This window comes from Amblyomma americanum, chromosome 1 (assembly GCF_052857255.1).
Source record: "Amblyomma americanum isolate KBUSLIRL-KWMA chromosome 1, ASM5285725v1, whole genome shotgun sequence".
Lineage (NCBI taxonomy): Eukaryota > Metazoa > Arthropoda > Arachnida > Ixodida > Ixodidae > Amblyomma > Amblyomma americanum.
In genome coordinates, this window is record NC_135497.1 from 255,817,127 (window position 1) to 255,837,501 (window position 20,375).

Consider the following 20,375-nt stretch of genomic DNA (forward strand, 5'->3'; position numbering starts at 1 on the left):
CAAATGTTTGCCTCCAAAACAAGACGTTTCGGCTTCCGAGCGGAAGCCTTGCTCAATAAAATTTATTCTAGAATAGCGACGCTTAAATATGCTTCAATAATCGTCCCTGGCATCTTGCGTAGGTTGGTCGGAGATTGCCGATGTTACAATTACGTCTTTTTTCGGTAGCCTGAATCAACAAGGACTCGAGATACTGGCGTGAATGCCAGTTCTTTTCTTTGGAGATGATAGAAGTACTTTCTCAGCAGATATGATGACCTGCTGATACCTCCTCTTTTCTGTTATTAAGTTCCCTAGATTGCTTAGTGTAGCACCATTCTTCCATTTCAAAGGCCTAGCTTCCGCTGCCCTCTGCCAATTTACTCTCACACACGAAATTAACCAATTTTGAGCACATGAGTGCTCCAAATGGTCCCTTGAACTATGATAACAAGCATGGCAGCAAGCAGAGAAATGGGGCTGTCATTAAATTCTCATGTAGAAACCTCGCAGGCTTGAGGGGGCTTTTTTACCAAATGGTAACTGCACAACTTCCCCGATCAATCAGTCTATGTGAAGGATTTTTGGCAACACAACACGCAAAAGGCTTTAATACAAATTCAAAGCAAACCAACATGTAAAGACTACAAAACAAACAAAAAGTTGCCTGAACCACTTTTGACAGCAAACCAACTGACAACATTTGCACACAAAAAGTTTCAATACAATTTCGAAGCAAGCCAACATGTAAAGACAACACAACAAACAAAAAAGTTGCTACAACAGCCTTTGAAAGCGGACCAACTAAAAACATTTACACACAGAAAGTTTCAGTGCAATTTCAAAGCAAACCAACATGTAAAGACAACACAAAAAACCAGAAAAGTGGCTTCAACAACTTTTTCAAGCAAATCAACTACTGAGAAGAAGAAAAGGCACACAATGAAGGAAAAAGAAATGCAAGAAATTTGAAAGTAAGGCATTGGTAGAAACAAATGTGTTCCCCATTTAATTTGTGACAAAAAATGGTTAAACCAATAAAATTAAAACAGCAGATTTAATTTAGGCACAATGCCTTACTCACCAATTCCAGAGATAAAAAAAAACAAAAGGCTTTCATCTTGGGAGAGAGGTCCCAAGCCTTCTCCCGCCTTCCTCAAACCGGCGAACGTCGGCAATTAACGCCGAACGCCCACAGTTTAGAGGTAAAAGAGGGTGGAGGAAAGGCGCGGGTGGGGCTCAGCGTGCAGCGACTGGCCGGCGAGGAAGGCCAGCTTGCGGGCGTACTGGCACGGGGCCGGCACGCGGATAGTGCCCGGCCAGTTGAAGTACAAGTGGGTCAGCTTGTAGACCAGGCGCTGCACGTCGTCCGGCTTGAGGCCCGTCGTGTCGTAGATGACGTTGTAGTAGGTCGGGGCCACGGCGCCCTGGCGCACGCTCTGCGACACCAAGAAGAAGTCGTAGCGCCCGGGGCGCGTCACCTCGCTGTCGACCACGGTGCCCGGCGGCGGGTTGGTCACGTGCTCACGGTCCGGCAGGAAGAAGCGCGTCGAGATGCGCTTGGTCACCACCACGAAGGCCAGCTTGGGCTCCACGCCCGGGAAGAGTGCCTGCAGCGAGGCCACGACCTCGTCGATCTCCCACCGCTTCACCTGCGCCCGAGACACGCTTATTCAGTTATCAGCCGCCAGTGCATTTCTGCTGACAGCATTGGAAGTTACCAAAAAGTGATTGGAAGATTGGAGGCTCAGAAGCAGAGAGGTGGCGCAAGGTTAAGTGCAGGACTGAAAACGGAGAATTGTAAGGCCAATTTATAACGCAGCTAAATAAAAAAATTGAGATCACTGCGACAACAGCATTGGAGGAATGCGTCAGCATTGAGGCCTCCTTGCCCTTCTTTGCCTAATTTAAGCTCCATCACTGCCCATTTTGAGTTGACGGCACGCTTCGTTTTTAAATTTGGCGCCACGGTTCGCTCCGTCTACACTTCCGGTTTTCATATTTGGCACCCAGCTTTGGCTCCACCCATTTCCGGTGTTTTAAAATTTTGGGCCACTTGTGCTCCGGCCCCGCACACTTTTGGGACATTTTTGGGTCTAAATAATTACTACCCCACTAGCACCTCATGATTTCCCCTACGAGATTTCTGGTGCTGAATCTAATGCAAACATTGTTTTATAACTCATTTCGTTCGAACGTTATCGTGATGACAAGCTCCTAATGACACGAAACCGCGAAAATGCCATGCAATGCTTACGCATTAATACAAAAAAAAGCCGAGTTGGGTCCAACTGCGCACGCGCTATCTAAGGCTCCAGGTAGCGGCATATAGTAACGCGACTGCACCAGGATCTTTCACTCAAGCTCCAGTGGCAGCCATGTTGGTGTATATAGATGAAACGTAGTGCACGCCCGCGCGCAAGTCATATATTCTTATCGCCACTTGTTCGGGCTTCCAACATCGAATTTACATGTTGCACATCGTCATACAGCCCCCGTCACTTCTTGTGGAAACCACCACAAAACATTATGTTAAATATTTCTATTACCGCACTGTGCTGACGTGAGCCTGGCCCCGTGCAAGACGTGCATGCCTGTCACATACTTTCTAGCCATGATGACATCTCCATGGGAAATCGTCACATACTTTCTAGTCATGATGACATCCTCATGGAAAATCGAACGCCCACGTAGGTGCCATCTGCAAAGTTTCCAGTATCCGCACATTTTCTAATGTTATTCGGAGCTCACGGGACTGAAACCAGTGCGTACGTACATGGCGGATGCTCAGCCTGCCTTGCGATAAAAAGTTACCGTTCTTGCAAGAACATTCAAGTTTACATTGGAATAAAAGCTTTCCGTATTCACTACAATGCTTCGGGAAAACGTTATGCGTGGTCCGCTACTGCAGTTTCCTGCGGGATGCCACTTCCAACACGGAGGCCGCATCATCTCCAGCGGACACGAAATGTAAAAATACCTGCGTAGTCTGCAACGTAAACGACACTTAAAGAACAGCTTGTAACGATAGACTAGCCAAGGGTGGTCTAAATTATCCTCGTGCCCTCCGCTACACCATATCTCGCAGCTTTCATGCAGCTTAATACGCTCAGTGCCAAACGTTTTCAGGCGTTTGAGTATACATCTCGTTCGGTCGAAAAGCCGTCGTCGTATTCGGCACCGTATGTCGGGAATAAACGGGGGCTGCGTAAAACAAATCTTATCATACCAACAGTTTTCCGTAGAATGTTGCGTTAGTGTCATACGATTCAGCTTTTCGCGTAGCATAAAATTAACTAGCCAGTTCGAGCCTAGCTCGCGGCAGCGATTCTAACCGGCGACCTAGAGTCGGGGCTGCTTAATAGGTCCAATGACAGCAATTCGTGGTCCTACTGGCTGATGATTGACTGGTATGTGATAGGCGATGAAGAATTAATGAAATCACAGTAATTACCTGAATAACCGATATATTAAAGGAATGAATATATGAGAAAAAAGGGGTGCTCAAAGATTTTGAAATCCTCAGGATTAAAAGCGAATGCTTTATGATGCTAATTAAGAAAATTTAGAAGGTGTAATAGATCAATGGTTAAATTTTAAAACATAAAAAAAGAAGAATGCTTTCAAAAATGTCAAATTGCTCAGAATAGAAAGCCTAAACGCTTCGATATGGTGTTATACAGTTACGGCGAAGCGTAAGTGTTCTCTCCAATTTTTTAAATGTGATAGCATTAAAAGGGCCATGAAGGCGACAGCTCTCCCACAGTGTCTACGTGAAGCATATTCACCTTAAGGGGAGTTCTCTCTCTCCACCCTTCAACTGTCCACTGTCCTCTCGTCGCGTAAATCTAGCGACGAGAAGTACGCGGCTTGGCGTAGCCGGTCCAGGGTGTAATCAATGCGTGGCAGAGGGAAAAACGTATTTTTTGTGCCTTTGTTTAGACGTCTGTACTCAACACAAAACTGTAGGGTTCCATCTTTCTTCGCCACTAGAACAGGCGATGCCCACAGGCTCGTCGACGGCTGCACCACGCCGGCTTGGAGCATTTCTTGAACTTGTCGGTGAATAGCATGACGTTCCGTCGAAGAGATCCGATAAGGAAGCTAGCATTACGTCGCTGATTTGCATCAACTATAATGCGGTGCTTTATGAGCGGAGTCTGCCTAACCTTAGAGGTCGAGGCAAAATAGTTGCGAAAAGATTCGATAATGCTTTCCAGACAGCGTTTCTAATTAGACAGGAGCTTCGGGTTTACGTCTGTTTTGATGGGAGTGGTCGGTGCCACCACGGATGAGATTTCGGACAACGCGTGCGTTCCCGCGAATTAGCTAAGTTCTTCGAAATACGCAATAGCTGTCTTGCCGGGTAAACACTGAGGTTCAGAACCAAAATTGGACACCAGAAGTTAGGTTCGCCCACTGTTCAATTCAATAATTCCGCAATAAGCTACACAGACTTGTCGACCAGGAGCAGCGAGATGTTGGTTTCAGCGATGCCACAAGTGCTGGGGCTGTTATCGCACTCTACGGTAACAAACATGCTGGCTCTTGGCGGATCAATACGCTGTCGTCACAGGCGCATAACTTAGCCCTGCGTGGCTCGGTATCGTCGACGAGGCCTTCGGTGGAAAGCGACACGAATAGCCCCTGAAGGTTAATAACGGCGCCGTACTCCTGAAGGCAATCCAAATCGAGTATGAGGTCCTTGGAGCACTCGGGTAACACAGCAAAGCAACCAGGGAAAGTAACACCGCGGATCTGGATTCGCGAAGTGCCGACACCGATCGAAGTTACCACATGGCCATCAGCTGTCCGGATCTGCGGCCCAGACCAAGGGGTCAGAACCTCCCTCAGTGCCGTGGCTAACCGTTTGCTCATTACAGAAAAATCCGCGCCGGTATCCACGACTACGGTAACGTCGTGGTTGTCGGCGGATACCGGAATTTCGGCGGAAGCCTGTCGGTTCAGGTCGTCGTCGGTCAGAAGGTCGCGGCGAATCGTCGGGTGGAGGCTCTTTACTCGATCCAGTCACGGCGTCCCTACCCCCGGAGGTCGCCGTCTTCAGTTTTCCCGACGTGGGGACGTACCTCTGAACTGGCCAGAGGACGACGGGCGACCGGGCGAAGAGAACCGCCTTGGGGATGGCGATCGGGACTGGCGTCGCTGCGAGGTCGAGGACAGCACGTTATCAGCCAGGTACTGCTCGATATCCCTTGATTGTTTACCGTAGCGCGGTCGAGGTGCGTCAGGTGAAAATTTCCTTAAACCCATTCTACGGTATACGGGCAATGGTGAAGGATGTGGCCGGGCTTCTCGCAGTAGTAACAGAGCGGCCGATTGTTTGGCGTACGCCACGCGTTCGCTTTGCTCATGGGAGGCCTGGACTCTTGCGGCACGGAGGGTACTGTTGCGATGGGGTACTGCGCAGAGGTGGCACAGGAGCGACGGGGGAAAGGACTCGCATCGCTGGCCCGGGACTTCGTAGCGCGTCGCTGTACGTGATAACGGAGGGAGCCGGGTGTGGAGCTGGGGGTGGCTGCACAACATCGCGACACTCTCGTTCGGCTGCTGTGATGTTAAGTGCAGGGCGATTTCAGCTTTCTCTTTTCTTTCGCTGCTGGTAAACGTCGCTAGCAGTTCTCGACAAAAAGCCTCCAAGGTGGCAAATGAAGCTTCGTGGTTCTCAAAGCAGGTTTTCGCCGAGTCCTGCAGCGCAAATTAGACGTTGCGCAACTTGCGATCGCCGTCCCACTCATTGAAACCCGCCACTCGATCAAAGCTGGCCAACCAGTCTTCGACGTCCTAGAACCTGTCTCCGTGGAACGGTGGCGGCGACAGAGGTGGGTAAAGGACGACAGGCGGGGCATTCCCAGAATGCTGAGTCGTCTGGCTAGCCGCTTTGGATGTCATAGCCTTTACAGGCACTGTCAGTTGGCCGAACTCCGGTTGTAGGCCTCGCGGGTGTCTCGCCTTGTGGACGGGTGTTGAGTCCAAGCGTGGAGAACAGGCGTCAAGAGTGCCCTCGTAGTCAGAGTACATGGGACGCTACCCAGCGGCTTCACCAAATATGTCACCGATAAACGATCAAAGCACACAGACGCCTTGAAAAGCACCCTCAATAGGTCATGTCTGCATCGTAGCGAAGAAAGCTTTAAGAACCAACTAAAAAGGTTGCGCATCGCCGGATTCCCGGACGCTGTTTTTTGTAGTGTTGGCTACAAAATTTTGAAAGATTTCCACCAGGCAGCCACGACGACACAGGAACAAGAGGAACGTGAAAAAACTGTTGCGATCCCATATGTGCACGGCGTGAGTCATCCTTTGGACAAAACTTTGGGGCGGTCCTACGTAAGGGCGATTTTTACTGCACCTTGACAAATTAGAAAAACTTCGCAAAATCCTCCGTTGAAAGGAGAAGTCCTCAAAACAGTCCGAAAAGAAACACGAAATGCCTTTCACCGAATGTAAAAAAAGAGGTGGTCTGCGATGTGCCTTTGTCATGTGGATCATCCTAAATAGGACAGACAGGACGTTGTTTATATGACAGGCTGCTAGAACATAGCATAGATATCAAAGACAGCATGAAAAAGAATCTGCTTGAACACGTAGCCACCTGCAAGTGCACTGCAATTCTTGACAAAATAAGTACTCAGGAGATACAAGGAACAGCTTCTGCGCGAATTATTCGAAGCGCATGTCATTCATAAAAAAAAGGAGTGAAGTGCGTGAGCACACCTTCTATCACTTTGAAAAGAAAAAAGATTAGTTTACCTGATTGCTAAGAACGTGGCAGAATCTTGGCGACTGGTTTTAATTGAAGTTTTTATGTTTTATGCTGTGGGCGTGACACTGGAGAATAAATTTCATCAGTGCAATAAAATTCAGTGTGCTCGTGTTTGTGTCTGTTCCTTATTGCCCGTCTGTCACGCTGTTATTTATGTGTTATGATCCAACTGGCCCGGCTAATTCCTTTCTTGTAGAAAGAACTCGTATTCGCAAAGCCAATAAATAGTAACAGTTTAATGGCCACAGAACAAAAACTGGAGAGAACAGTTAAGCTCCACCCTAACGGTATGACGCGACAACATAATAGGTTGATTCCCATATATGCAGGAGGTCATTCGCTACAATCATAGAACCATGAGAGTCCTCATGCCCCTCCTAGCGCAGTGGTACCGTCGTGCAGTGGTTAAGCGATGCGCCACTGCCCTGTGATGGCAGGTGCTCCCGGCGTTGGGCCTTCTGCGGCCCAGGTTGCTCTCTTCAAACGACCAACATTAATTTAAACTGCCACGGCGGGCAGTTTGCTCCCTATCCGCTGGGCAGATTATGAGGACGTTGCAATGTCATGTGCCGTATGCTACCCACCTGCCTCCTACACTACAAACAGAAAGGAGTAAAAGGGGGAGTAAGCTGTCCTCAAGCGCACACCCTCTTTTATAAAAGGCGCTGCGCTAGAGGACAGCTTACTCTCTTTCTACTCCCATGCAAGCGTTTACGTGTTTGGAGGGTTGGTTGGTCTCTGTGCACAACCAGCTGTCATATCCATGCTCGTGACTTTTCGCTCACAACGCCTACAACGCCGGATTTTCTGGGTAAAAAGTTGCCTTGCCCACCTGGCGCATCTCTCCGTCGGAAACCCCGTCGCGGAAGAACATGATGCGGTCGGGCGAGGCCTCGTCGTTGCACTGCGCGTAATTGCGCAGCGCTTCGCGCAGCAGCGCGGCGAGCGAGTTGCCAAGCTCCTGGTGGGTGGCGTGGAAGAAGACACGCGAGTACCAGCGTGTCAGGCTCTTATTCATACTTGCCACGAAGGCACCCGCAGAGCGATTGTGCGTGCTCGAATCCGGGCAGGTGTCGTAGCCGATAACCATGGTGCTGACCAGCGGGATCTCCAGGCACCAGGCCTCGCCGCCCAGCTTGCAGTTCAGCTGCACCGCAACATTGGTGGCCACCGAGTGGATGTTAGTGCTGTTGCCGATGGTGCGGGCGAGGACCACCTGGAACGTGTACCGAAAACAATGAGGAAATTCGTCACCATTCCGCACTGTACTGCGTAGCCATGACTTTTCTTTCCCCAGTCTACTTGCCTCATCATATGCCTCTACAGCTCCTTGCTACGTTAACATTTACATACACGTCGACCAACTTTCACACCTATAGACAGCCCTCACATCGCTCTTCGCGTAAGTGTTCACAGCGCGGGGAAAAGAGGCAACAGCTAATCCTGACAGTAATATACATTACAGCACGACCAAGCAGACAGGGATGCGCTTGGCCAGACAATTGCTCGGTGCTCAGCATGTCAAATGAAGTGATTATTCTCTTTGCGCACAGTGTTCTGGCCAGTTATGGTCAGCTAGCACAGTGTTTGGGCCAGTTATAGCCAACTGGAGCCTCAAATTATACAAACGAAACCAACTGAAGAACACTTAAATGTGGTAATTCTAAATTATTTGACTCCTGAAAAGCACACCACATCACACTACACCACACCATTTCCCTATTTTTGCGCACAAACGGCAAAAGGAACACTCATTTCAACTGATTCCAATTGTGTTTCAAGGAAGATGAACTCAGCGCTTCATAACAATGATAATAAGAATTCTTGTTTGCATCAAAAACAAAGTCATGAAGACCGCTTGGCGAAGCCGCAGGTCCCTATACAATGGTCATCTTACAGCATCGCAAACACAGACTCCGGAGAAGTCTTCAAAAGTAAATCCAGAGTTTTTACTGGATCTCGCTACCCGCTTCGGGCGGCAAAGAACAATAGCCTCGGCCTACCTGCGTGTGGAGGCCGAGGTCGACGCAGGCCTCCTTCATGATGATGTCGTAGCGGTCCTTGCGGTTGTTGTGAAGCACGATCAGAGCCAGTTGGATATTGCCCCCTCTGGCAAGCTGGTGCAGTGCTTGCACAAAGTCGGTGGGCCCGTCGTCATCCAGCAGCACCAGGCGCGGCTGCCCGATCTTGACGCCCATGGGCGGGCACACGGACATCAGGGTGCGCACGAACTCCGTCACGTTGGTCTCCTCGCGCCGGTGGCAGATGACGAGCCACGACTCGACGGCGACGGCCACGTGCAGCGGTCGGTCGCGCGTCTCGCGCGAGAAGTCCGCCGTGGCCGCGCTGTAGCGGTACGCGTTGCTACCCTGCATCACCTTCTCGGGCGGCAGAACGCGGGCGTCGATTCTGACGAGTGAGTCGTCGTACAGGAGATCCCAGCTGTCCATATCGTTGCGGATAGCTTCGTTGTTGTTGATGCGTGCCATGAACTCGAGCAGATTCCGAACCCATTTGGAAGGCTCCACATCGGTGTGCTGAGCCAGGTCCCGCATCATGGACACGTTGGCCCGCATCTGCGAGGGAATTAAGGGCCCGTTAGACGGCAACCGTGGTTTGTGGTCTATGGCCGCCCCAAAGCAATTCAGGCTATGAGGGACGCCGTAGTGGAGGGTCTTCGGAAAATTTCAACCACCTGGAGTTCTTTAACGCGCACTGGAAATGCACGGTACGCGAGCCTCCACAAATTCCCCTGCATCGAAATGCGGCCGCCGCGGCAGGGATCGAGCCCATGTTTTTCAGGTCAGCAGGCGAGCGCCATAACCACTCACCCACCGCGGCGGCGGACAGCGGCACTTATCTGGGTAGCTCCAATGGTTCAGAGACCACCAAATATTTTCGGTCGGCTCCCAGAAGGCCCGTATACCCATTATATGCTAAACCACTTTTAAAAATGGTGCAAACTAGACTTTATAGGAGCACATGTGCCGTTAGCGACCAAGACACAGCGCGGTGTCCGCATTCTTCAAGTTGCCACTAAGTGCATGCATTCGTGTGGGCATGGCTTAAACTGGACGCGTTTTATGTTTCTGCAAGGAACAGTAAAAGATGCCTTTCCGTACCCAAACCCGTTGCTCCAAAAACGTTTGTAGCGCCTTCAAATCAATTCGAACAAAAACATTATGAAGAAACACAAACCACCATTTCCGCTTTCCAACCTTTCAATATTAAATTGAGGTTTTTAGCACATGCTAAGTCCTCAGCATTTTGCAGCATCAGTTTCGTAATGCAGTAAAACCTCGCCAAGCCAGCTCAAGGCGTACTCGCATGAGCAGTACGTGTGCTTAGGAAGTTGCCGCACGAAATCCCCCGCCACCGCTTCTATTCAGCCTCATATCTTGATGCCCGCTTACGGCGTAGCGGCTTATCGCGAACGTTTCGGTTAACGCGTACCAATCACGTAAAAGGTTGAAGGGATATCTCGTAGCACACCCACGAGTACGACGCGCATCGTAAGGAAGCAAGCTTCACGGGTAATACGTCGATATGCATACTGTGTAGCACGCTTGAGCTGCTGACACGCTCGGAGAGCGAGCCCTTATGTGCCCTAACAAAACACCTCTACTTCGCCCGCGGGGTGGGAGAAAAGGGAGCGAAGCTCCGAATGCTTACAACCGCGGAAGATAACGCCTGTGAAGTGCTCGTAAAGTTTACACCGGAAAGGTACTCTAGAAACTGTCGCCTTTTGCATGCTTAGAAGCAGTCTATTTGAGGCGTCACTATAGCGTTGTCCGTTAGCGACACTGTTGCCTCTGTCGAAACGCCATCGAGGAAACTTAAGACGGGCTTCGCCTGTTCAACCAAAACGGCCGAGGCCTAGCGGAGCAATCAGCCGGCGTCTAGTGGGGAAATGTAGAGCCGACTGAAACGCCCTGGAAGTTGCGCTAGTATAGCCTCGAGGCATACAATAGAATAACGAATTTATGTGGTCACACGCGAATAAAAATGACCGAGAATTTTCGCCAAAGTCTACAACTGTGGGAAAGCAGAATTGCATAAACCCTAGCTACTCAAATGCAACCGCATGAAAAGACACGGCACGGCATGAGCTGTCGCTCACGTGACTCCGACCCTGATGGCTGTCGCGCGCTGTGAGCGGGGACGGCGGAGCGCACTGGCGACGCGTTATGGGTGTGAGTATTGGCCAAGCGGTGGCGCTAGGATTGTAAACGATGGCGGCACCGTCAATTGTGATGGTACAAAGCCACAAACAGCGCAAAATCTTGCTCCAGAATAACCCATCGTAATAGTGTTTTCGGACTAAAATGGTAAAGTACGGCATATGGGGTTTAACGTCCCACAGCAACACAAGCCATTAGGGAGGCTGTAATAGAGGGCCCGGAATAATTTACATCACCTCTCGCGTCTCGCATGGCCGATGGACGGAGACTGTGCAAGATCCTCAAGTCTGAATACTGGCGCCAAGTTCGACTCTACGAAGATTGGCTACATGTACTCGTCCAAGACCCGCGCACAGCAAGCGATACTTGCGCAAGCTCTAGGAAATATGTCGACTACAAGAAGTTGGCCGCACAGAGCGCAGAATTCTTATGGCAGAAGGCCCGTCATCTTCTTCCGCCAAGAAAAAGAACCAACATTGCTCCTAGCAAGGTCACCGTACTTGGCGACGCCCAACTGTCTGACAAGATTCGCGGGATCCTGGAAAAGGGGCCAAAGTTTTGTTTTGAGCCTGTGTCAAAAAAGCACGCACTCCTGGCCATTGCACGTAGCATCGCTGGAAGAACAAAGGAGTGCGACAAAGACCGAGCCACCTGGGAAGGAGCCGAATCCGTGATAAAAAATGTGAGTCGCAGTTCAAATCGCCCTCCTCAACATCAGAAAGTTGTCACATATTTAAAGGAGCATGACCTAATGGTACTTCAATCCGATAAAGAGGGAGGATTTGTAGTTTTGCCCAAAGGCATGTACCAAGAAAAGGCTATTCAGGCTAAACAGAAGAACTTCAACGAAACGAAATCCAAAAAGAAATCCCAGAAGACCACTGCAGTTCGTTTCCTACAAGAAATGCGTCTCGATTCCGTCGCTAGTCAAGAAATCTGAAAACGGAAGCCTAGAACCATTCTTCTCTTGTAAAACCCACAAGCCGGAATTTCCGTTTCGAGTCATCGTCTCAGAAAAGAACTGTTGGCAATCTGCTGTTGGACAATACCTGCAAAGACAGTTAACAAGCTTGAAGTTTGATGATCCTTTCCTGGTTCGAGACACTCACGAGGTCGTCCAAGAACTCAGCCAAGAGCAAAACCTGATTGCTTCTGATACCATCGGTTTCTCCGTAGACGTTGAGGAACTTTATTACTCCGTACCGCACGATGAACTGTTTAAATCAGTGAGACAGTTGATTGGAGAGACGGGAGATGTGTCTTTTCCTAATTTATCAGGTGTCAGCAGTGATAACTTTTAACGCTTTTAGAATTTTATCTTCAAACAACGGCCATCAATTTTAATGATCGTTTTTATACCCAAAAGGCTGGCATTTGCATCGGTTCATCAGTAGCTGCCCTACTTTGTGACATCTTAGTTTTGTTGTTAAGCGCGTTAACAAATCACTAAAGGGTCTTCATGTTAAAAGAATTTTTAGATATGTCGATGATTACTTGGTGATTCTCGACAATTCGCATATATTTCATCCCTTGAAGACGCAGTTGAAGAAATTATCAAAGCTTTTAAAGCTGCAGCAAGAGGTTTAAAATTCACCTACGAACTTCCCAGCGCTCACGACATACAGTTTTTAGACCTCATAATTACTTTCAGAACGAACCACATATGTTGCAAATATAACCATAGGCCACAAAAGTCCCTTCTCCCTTTTAACAGCGCTCATTCAAAGATAATTAAACGCGGAATCGCCATGAACTGTATCAATGCTGCCCTAGAAAAAACTTGCCCGCATCAAATGACCGATAGTGTCAATCAGCAAGTCGGGCGGCTACGCATGTCCGGCTTCCCTGATGATGGTATCTCAGCGGTTTGTGAGAGCCTAATGCAGAAAAGAAAGAGAAGTAAAGGAACGGATGATAAAGGAAAGAAACAGAATAACACTCAGGTAATACCGTACCTGCATAAGATATCTCACAATCTGAAAAAGATCGCCAACCGATACAACGTTAACGTTGTATTTTCCGCACCATGCAAGCTTTCAAAAATTTGCCCAATGATATCGAGAACGAAGAAGGCGCCGTGCAGTATTAAGCACGTCAAAAAGTTCACAAAACGTGTAACGAAGGTCGTTTATAGCATTCCTCTTACGTGTAAAAAAGTGTACAATGGCCAAACAGGGCGTTGTTTTAATGAAAGAGCGCTAGAACACTTCAATCTTGTAAAAGATGGTATCAGCGGCCATCTTGCCGTACACTGCCGGTCGTGCAAATGCAAACCTATGTTTAAGAAGGCGCAGTTTCTGGGTCACGCCAAGGACAAGCTTGAGCGTGAAATTATCGAAGCCTTTTTTATTAGGAAAGCCGGTGACAATTGCGTCAGCACGCCTTCACTGTCATTGCTGGAGAATGAAATGGCTTTTTTGCATGATTGTGATTAGGTTTCACCTCATGATAACGGAATGTATTTAAACGTCGAGCTTTTTCAAATAAAATCAGTTGGAAGTGCAGCACAGTCCTGTCTTGTTTGTTCCTTGTCTTCTGTGTGCGTTTTATTCTTGCTGCGAAACTTGTCTCCATTCTTTAAGACCCGCTCACATCACACAGTACCTGAGCACTTTCCGCGCTTCGCCCCCATCGAAGCGCGAAGCCATGAGCCCAGGTCTTACGGCTCAGTAGCCGAGCACTCTAACCACTAGGCTACCACGGAGGGTGGAGTAGCATAGCATTCACAGCAGACGCACTCTACCCTAAACAGGACGACTGGTACTTCAGCAGAGTAGACCGGCGCACTCGATAGACGACGTCGCGAATGACGCAGTGGCAGATGTTAAAACACTGCGACAGCCATATTCCCGTTGTCCCGAGCGCCCTCCTGCCTCTTATCCTGTAAGCAACACGTGGCTCTTATTCTATATCAGCTGACTAAGCAGAGCTACTCTGACCAGCTTAAACCCTTCATCAGCGAAAGCTGTTGTTCCTTTCGTTTAGCTCTGCATTTGGCCCTGGAATCTACTTTGTCAATGATAAGAGATAACCTATAGCCAAATATAAGACAAGAAAGAAGCGGTTTTCCCCCGTAACAGGACCCCCTTGCGACCACTGGCGTCGGCCAGTGGTACTCACGACCTTCTTAGTGTGACAATGCAAGGAGTCGCAGACGAAAAGGGGATAGTCTCCTCGATGCACTGTTGCGCCACCCATTGCATTGTCATGACAATCGGCCGACGCCGTTGGCTGGAAGGAAGTCCTTTGACGGGGAGAAGCCGTTTCGTTCTTGAGGTGTATCGGACTGTAGCCTTGGTCATGAGAAAAAGCGAAATCTTATCTAGTGACCTATCACCTCCCACCTTCTATACCATCCCTAACGTGATTGCCCTCCCCCTCTCCGCTTATGCGGAAAGCTGGATTTCCCTCTTTGCACTCTGCAACCTGCCAACTGTGGCAAGCAGGTAACAAGTGAATTGAAATAAATTAAGCTCCTAAGGCTGACGCTGTTGTAGATCACACGGTAGAATGCAGGGCTTTATGACCAAACTACATCTACATCGGCTGCAGCTTTAACAGCTGACGCTGACAAAAAAAAGAGACAAACAGCCGTGTAGGAGCCGAAGAGCCGTATAGCCATTGTTGGTCTAGAGTTCCTGGCACTATGGCTGGCAGATTAGAAGTGCCATGAGGTTTGTCACATGACAAATTGACAAACCTTTCGCTTTGCCACACATTAAAAGAGCCTACAGCTGCTAATGTTACGCTTTTCAACATAACACACTTTCCCCTTCCCACACCGCGCCGTCACTGCAGAGCCCTACGCGTCGTGCCGCGGCACTTCATCCGCTCCCACCACACTGCGTTGTATTTTCAAGTATTAACGCTCGCCGAGCGGCGCATCAATGGCCTGATCCCTCCCCGCCTCCTCCTTAAACCCCCTGGTTGTGCCGGCGTCTACGTCCAAGTCGCGAACACAGGACTTATACCCATTATAAACAGCGGCCGCCGTAGAAAAGGTCAAACAGCACTATATTCGAACCGACTGCCCACCTCCTCAGTGAGTTCCGTCAGGACACACAGCTCCGGCACCAGGTAGATGTTCTGCGTGCGGCCGGCGCGCAGGTCCTTGTCTTTGGGACGGCACACCAGCAGTGGCTGGCGCATGTCGCGGATGCGCTTCTCGTACTGAACCTGCACATGGCATCGCCCAAAGACAGACGGGGTCGGTCGTACCTGCAGCTATACTGCTAAGCAAACAAACTCTCACATGTGGTGGGCTTTGCAACACATTAATAAATGTTTGAGACAACTAAATGAGCTGCATGCCAGATAGCTAGTGGTTTGTCACAGAAAGACATCTATGAAAGGGAAACACGATTCAGTCAGAGGGGCTGAGCCAGATGGAGAAACCAGCTTGGAAAAATTCTGGTACCACTTCGGAACAGACCCTCCTGGCATAATATATTAGAAGTTTCTGATGTGATGGTGACCACGCCACCAGTTAATTCACCACTTTGCACAGAACCTATTACATACGACTAGTAGCAACACGTACCCGGTAGTAGTCGGCGTACGTCTTGGGCCCCTCCATGGTTTCAAAGGTGCAGGCCGGGTTCTTGTCCCAGTCAATGTCGTCCACCCTGTAGGTCTTGCCGTTGTAGGGCGTCACGACAATGCAGCCCGCCACCCGTTTCACGCACTCCTCCTTGTAGTTCGGGACGTGCTCGATCTGAGACATGAGGTCATAGACGCTGTCGCGACGCAACACCTTGTGCAAAGGGTTCGTCCTTAACATGACGCCCGACTCGTGCTGACCAATGGCAGTGACGAGCCCCTGCCACAGCTCGAACCCGTACTGCGGAACGATCCACACGGCGCGCTTGTCGAAGAAGTGCCGGTTGATCTGCACAAAGTCCAGGTGCTCCAGGTTGCGGCGCATCTGCGTGTTGAACAGGCGCAGAACGTCCGGGTTGGTCGGGGCTAGTTCCTGGACCCACTTGAAGCGGACGCAGATGGTCATGCCGTCGGTGCGCCGCTGTGGGAACACCTCGGTAATATCTTGGGGCAGCCGCGTTGGCGACATTAGCTCAGACATGCCGTCGAACACGAGACACTTTTCGAACATGTCCATGTAGTCCACGAGCAGTGTGCGCCGCATGCGACTAGACTCCACCGTCGGCGTGAACTGCACGTGGTATTGGTGGATAGAGCATTTAGGCATGGAGATCAGTCGGAAGTAGTTGGCCAAAACCTTGATGGGGCTGCCCGAAGTGCCCCTATTGTTGTCGATGTGCGCAGGCCGCGTCTCGATGACGGCGAACTCGTCGCGGCGACGCCGGATCTCTGGGCGGCCGCCGTCGCCACTGTCGCCAGGTGTGACGGCCGTACTGAAGTGGAACTGCTGCGAGCAAACATGGAGAGGGAGGGAGGGAGAGAGCTTTGCACACAAAGCCGCAGCTCACACTACATATATACTTAAAATTACAAGAATGCACGCAGTCTGCTTAAGAGCGCAATTACGAAAGCCTTTTCCGTCCTTCTTTTCTTCCCTCCATTTTTCACCCGCCGCGTTGGCTGAGCGGTTAGGGCGCTCGATTATTGAGCCGGAGTACCCGGGTTCGATCCGACCTGGGCGGTCGCGTTTCGGTTAAAGGCGCGCTCACACTAGCGGGAAGCTTCCCGCGCCGGCACAGCGTGAACGTCGACGCTGCCTCGCAGCTCCTCAGAATGACGCTCACACTGCGCGCGTTTTCTCGCTGCGGTTGTCTTGGAATGTGGAGAGAGGAGGCGCTGAGGGAGGACCCGAACGAGCAGAAAGAGAAGGGGATAGTCACGTGACACCAGAGAAGACTGGAAAGCGCACCCTGCTAGCTCCCCTCCCGTCGCCCTGTCAAAGCAGCCGCCGAGTGCCCGGCCGGCCGGCCGGCCGGACGCGCGCAGCCTCCGCCTCCGCCGACGGGGTCACTGAACTGGGACCGACGTCACGGTTCACGGTCGGCGCCCATTGGCTGTTCTGGTCACCGGCACGGGAAAAATAGGTACCGAACCCATCGCTCCGCGGGACGGGAGAGCAGGCTGTCCGCGGGAGAAAAACCGGCTTGGGCGGGAAGCGGCACGCGGAAAACGCCCGGCGTTGCGCGTTTTCCCGCTAATGTGAGCGCGCCTTAACGCTCAAAGGCGCCCGTGTGCTGTGAGATGTCGGTGCACGTTAAAGATCCCTGGGTGGTAGAAATTATTCCAAAGATCTCCACATGGCACCTCTTACTTCCTTTCCTCTTTTACTTCCTCTACCACTTCCCTTAAGGCGCGCTCACACTAGCGGGAAGCTTCCCGCGCCGGCACAGCGTCAACGTCGACGCTGCCTCGCAGCTCCTCGGAATGACGCTCACACTACGCGCGTTTTCTCGCTGCGGTTGTCTTGGAATGTGGAGAGAGGAGGCGCTGAGGGAGGACCCGAACGAGCAGAAAGAGAAGGGGATAGTCACGTGACACTAGAGAAGACTGGAAAGCGCACCCTGCTAGCTCCCCTCCCGTCGCCCTGGCAAAGCAGCCGCCGAGTGCCCCGGCCGGCCGGACGCGCGCAGCCTCCGCCTCCGCCGACGGGGTCACTGAACTGGGACCGACGTCACGGTTCACGGTCGGCGCCCATTGGCTGTTCTGTCACCGGCACGGGAAAAATAGGTACCGAACCCATCGCTCCGCGGGACGGGAGAGCAGGCTGTCCGCGGGAGAAAAACCGGCTTGGGCGGGAAGCGGCACGCGGGAAACGCCCGGCGTTGCGCGTTTTCCCGTTAATGTGAGCGCCCCTTTACAGCGTGGTTCGTGTGTCCGCCGAGGTATGTGAGACAGTTACTTCGTCATTTCCTTTCCTCAAAAACCAGCTTTCCCTCTATTTTTTGGTATGCTATCAGAGAATTAAATCTTCCTTACCCAGCAACAACTCACATGGCTCACTTCTGCCTAAACAATTTACACGAAGCTTCTCTCCACCTCCTCTGTCAAAATCAGACTACATGACAGCGGTCTCCTTTTACCTGCCTTCCTGGCGTTCACTGGAACCGACAGATTGCATGATTATCCGGCGCCTTCCAAGGGACCCCTGGCTACTTCAACATTTCAGCCTTTCCCCATTCGATCTCCCTCTTCACCTTAGCAATACCCCTGTCTCATCTAACCTAGTGTTTGCCCCCCTACCGCATCGCATGACATCAAGGCTAGAAGAAGACAGGCGGCTTGTACGCGCGACACATCACACAACTCCGTTTCGCAACCAGACGGTGGCGTACAATGACGCGGCGGTCTCATATTCACACGGACTGGGCGCTGCAATATACGCCATGTGTACAGCCCCACAATCTCTCGTCTCACATATACACCTCCAGCCCATACGGTCAATCTCCTAATGCTTCCACCCTGAAAACTGTCCCAGCTGTGCACACCATCATCTCATTCACTCAGTTACCCCAGCATCAGTATACACAATATACACGGGCAATGTGGATATGCTATTCTTTCCCTTCAAAAGCGCACAATCCCGGTGGACCTATAAGACGAACTCAATGACGAACTCAAAACACGGTCACAGTTAGGTAGATTTCTGGCCGTGCTGGGACCGCAGGAAAGGAGGTGATACTATGAACAGTATCGAAGTCTCATTTTGCCCGCGAAAACAGGCGGCAAAGGCGACACCTGCGTTCCATGGCACCATCTTAGTGTAGAAAAGCTCTGTTTCCAGTTGAAGCACCATCTCGTAATTAGATTAATGCGCTAAGATGTTTAATGTATACAGGCGAACTTCGGCGAGTTGTCTTCTGTGTCACCACTGTGAAATGCCAGACTGAGGGTCAACTCAGGGGTTATCTTAATTTCATTATATAGAGTTAAATAATTTGAGAGCGACACGCATATGCGCATAGTTACAGAGCAACGCTTTTAAGTTCTCCAGTAGCACTACGACGCGAATCCTAGGTAACCGGCCTTTAACAGGTATTGTTATAGAATTGAAATGCCTTCGACTGCATATTCTTCCGCTCTCTCCATACTTTGCACATTCCGTGTGCACCCTCCCCTGTCTACGGTAGCAACTCTTCGGACGGTTTCCGTGGCAGCCATCATTCATTTGCGAATTACTACTACTACGACGCAAATCCCAGGGGTGTCGCCGCGGTGGCTCCGTGGTTATGGAGCTCGGCTGCTAACCCGAAAGACGCGGGTTGGATCCCGTGCGCGGTGGTCGAAGTTCCCTGGAGGCGAAATTCTAGAGGTCCATGTCCTGTGCGATGTCAGTGCACCTTAAAGAACCCGAGGTGGTCAAGCTTTCCGGAGCCCTTCACTACGCTCATAGACTCAGTCGCTTTGGGATGTTAAACCCCAGAGACCTAGGCCTAAAACATAGGCAACGGCCCTTTAAGAGCTGTCGCTGTAAACAAGCGATAACTCACCTGCGGCACCACAGCTGAAGGGGCTATCGCCGCCATCTGCTGGAGGGGCGCCCCGTGTCCAATGGCCATCCTGTGGACGGAGGACGACAGGCCCGCCACGCTGTCGAGGGCGGGCATCGACGGCAAGGACACCGTCGCAGGCCTCAAAACACCACGCTCCCTTGGCAAAGCCGCTAGCGGCGCCATGGCAGCAGGAAATTGAGGCACCGTAGGTGCCGCCTGTGCTCCGGGCAATACGACCACAGCCCTTGCCCTTCCGCGCGAACGGCCGCGAGCGCGACCGACGGGCGGAGGTGCTCGATCGCAGTTGTTTTTTTCCATTTGGCACTGCAAAAAAAAAAAAACCCCGCTGAGCTACAGCGATGGCTGCTCTTTGCGGTGGTGTTGCAGATAAGACCTGTCAAGGGCGAGACGGCTTAGGTCTATGTCCTCGCCTCGTCAACTCGCAGTCCTGCGGCGACGAACAAAGACACTATCGTCACTTTTAAAATGCAAGCAGGAAAAAAGGGCCATATATGGGGAGGCAGCTGCATGGCACCCGTACACGAGCGCTGACGTTCAGAACACGCGTTCTTTTTTCTTCAAGGGATCCCTAACACAACTTGCACCTCGGCTGCCATGTGGCACTGTGGTTATGGCGCTCCGCTAATGACGCGAATGACGCGGGTTCGATCCCGGCCGCGGTGGTCGATTTTTCATGGAGGAGAAATTCTAGAGGCCCGTGTACTGTGCGATGTCATTCCACGTTGAAGAACCCCAGGTGGTCGAAATTAACGGAGCCCTCCACTACAGCGCCCCTAATCGCCTGAGTCGCTTTGGGACATTAAACCCCATAAACCAAACCAAACCAACTAGCACCTCAAAAGGCATGATATCCCGTTCGATGCAGTGAGACAGCACACAGCAGAAGAGAGACAACAGCAACGAAGCTGACTCACGTGGCACCGTGCTTCAAATGGTGATATTCACGGCTCAAGATCGCTACCTGGGTGTCCAACTGGTTCG

At 50.9% G+C, this 20,375-nt stretch overlaps 1 protein-coding gene across 1 annotated transcript; it reads right to left on the reverse strand.

Moving 5' to 3' along the window:
* Positions 1-564: 564 nt before the first annotated feature.
* On the reverse strand, positions 565-19,691 carry LOC144096696 (piwi-like protein 1). The gene is made up of 6 exons (XM_077629541.1): positions 19,371-19,691; positions 15,485-16,330; positions 14,980-15,120; positions 8,767-9,339; positions 7,788-7,979; positions 565-1,631 (listed from the first exon to the last, which is right to left on the reverse strand). Exons 1-6 carry the CDS (start codon positions 19,689-19,691, stop codon positions 1,179-1,181), a joined length of 2,526 nt encoding a protein of 841 aa, XP_077485667.1. The 3' UTR covers positions 565-1,178.
* Between the last annotated feature and the right edge of the window lie 684 nt (positions 19,692-20,375).

Excerpts from the sequence above, each read along its gene's own strand:
- LOC144096696 (XM_077629541.1), bottom strand. The coding sequence starts at position 19,691 with ATGGAAAAAAACAACTGCGATCGAGCACCTCCGCCCGTCGGTCGCGCT. Across the intron at positions 16,331-19,370 it reads CTTCAGCTGTGGTGCCGCAG|CAGTTCCACTTCAGTACGGC; the intron begins GTGAGTTATCGC and ends GTTTGCTCGCAG. Across the intron at positions 1,632-7,787 it reads GCTCTGCGGGTGCCTTCGTG|GTGAAGCGGTGGGAGATCGA; the intron begins GCAAGTATGAAT and ends TCTCGGGCGCAG.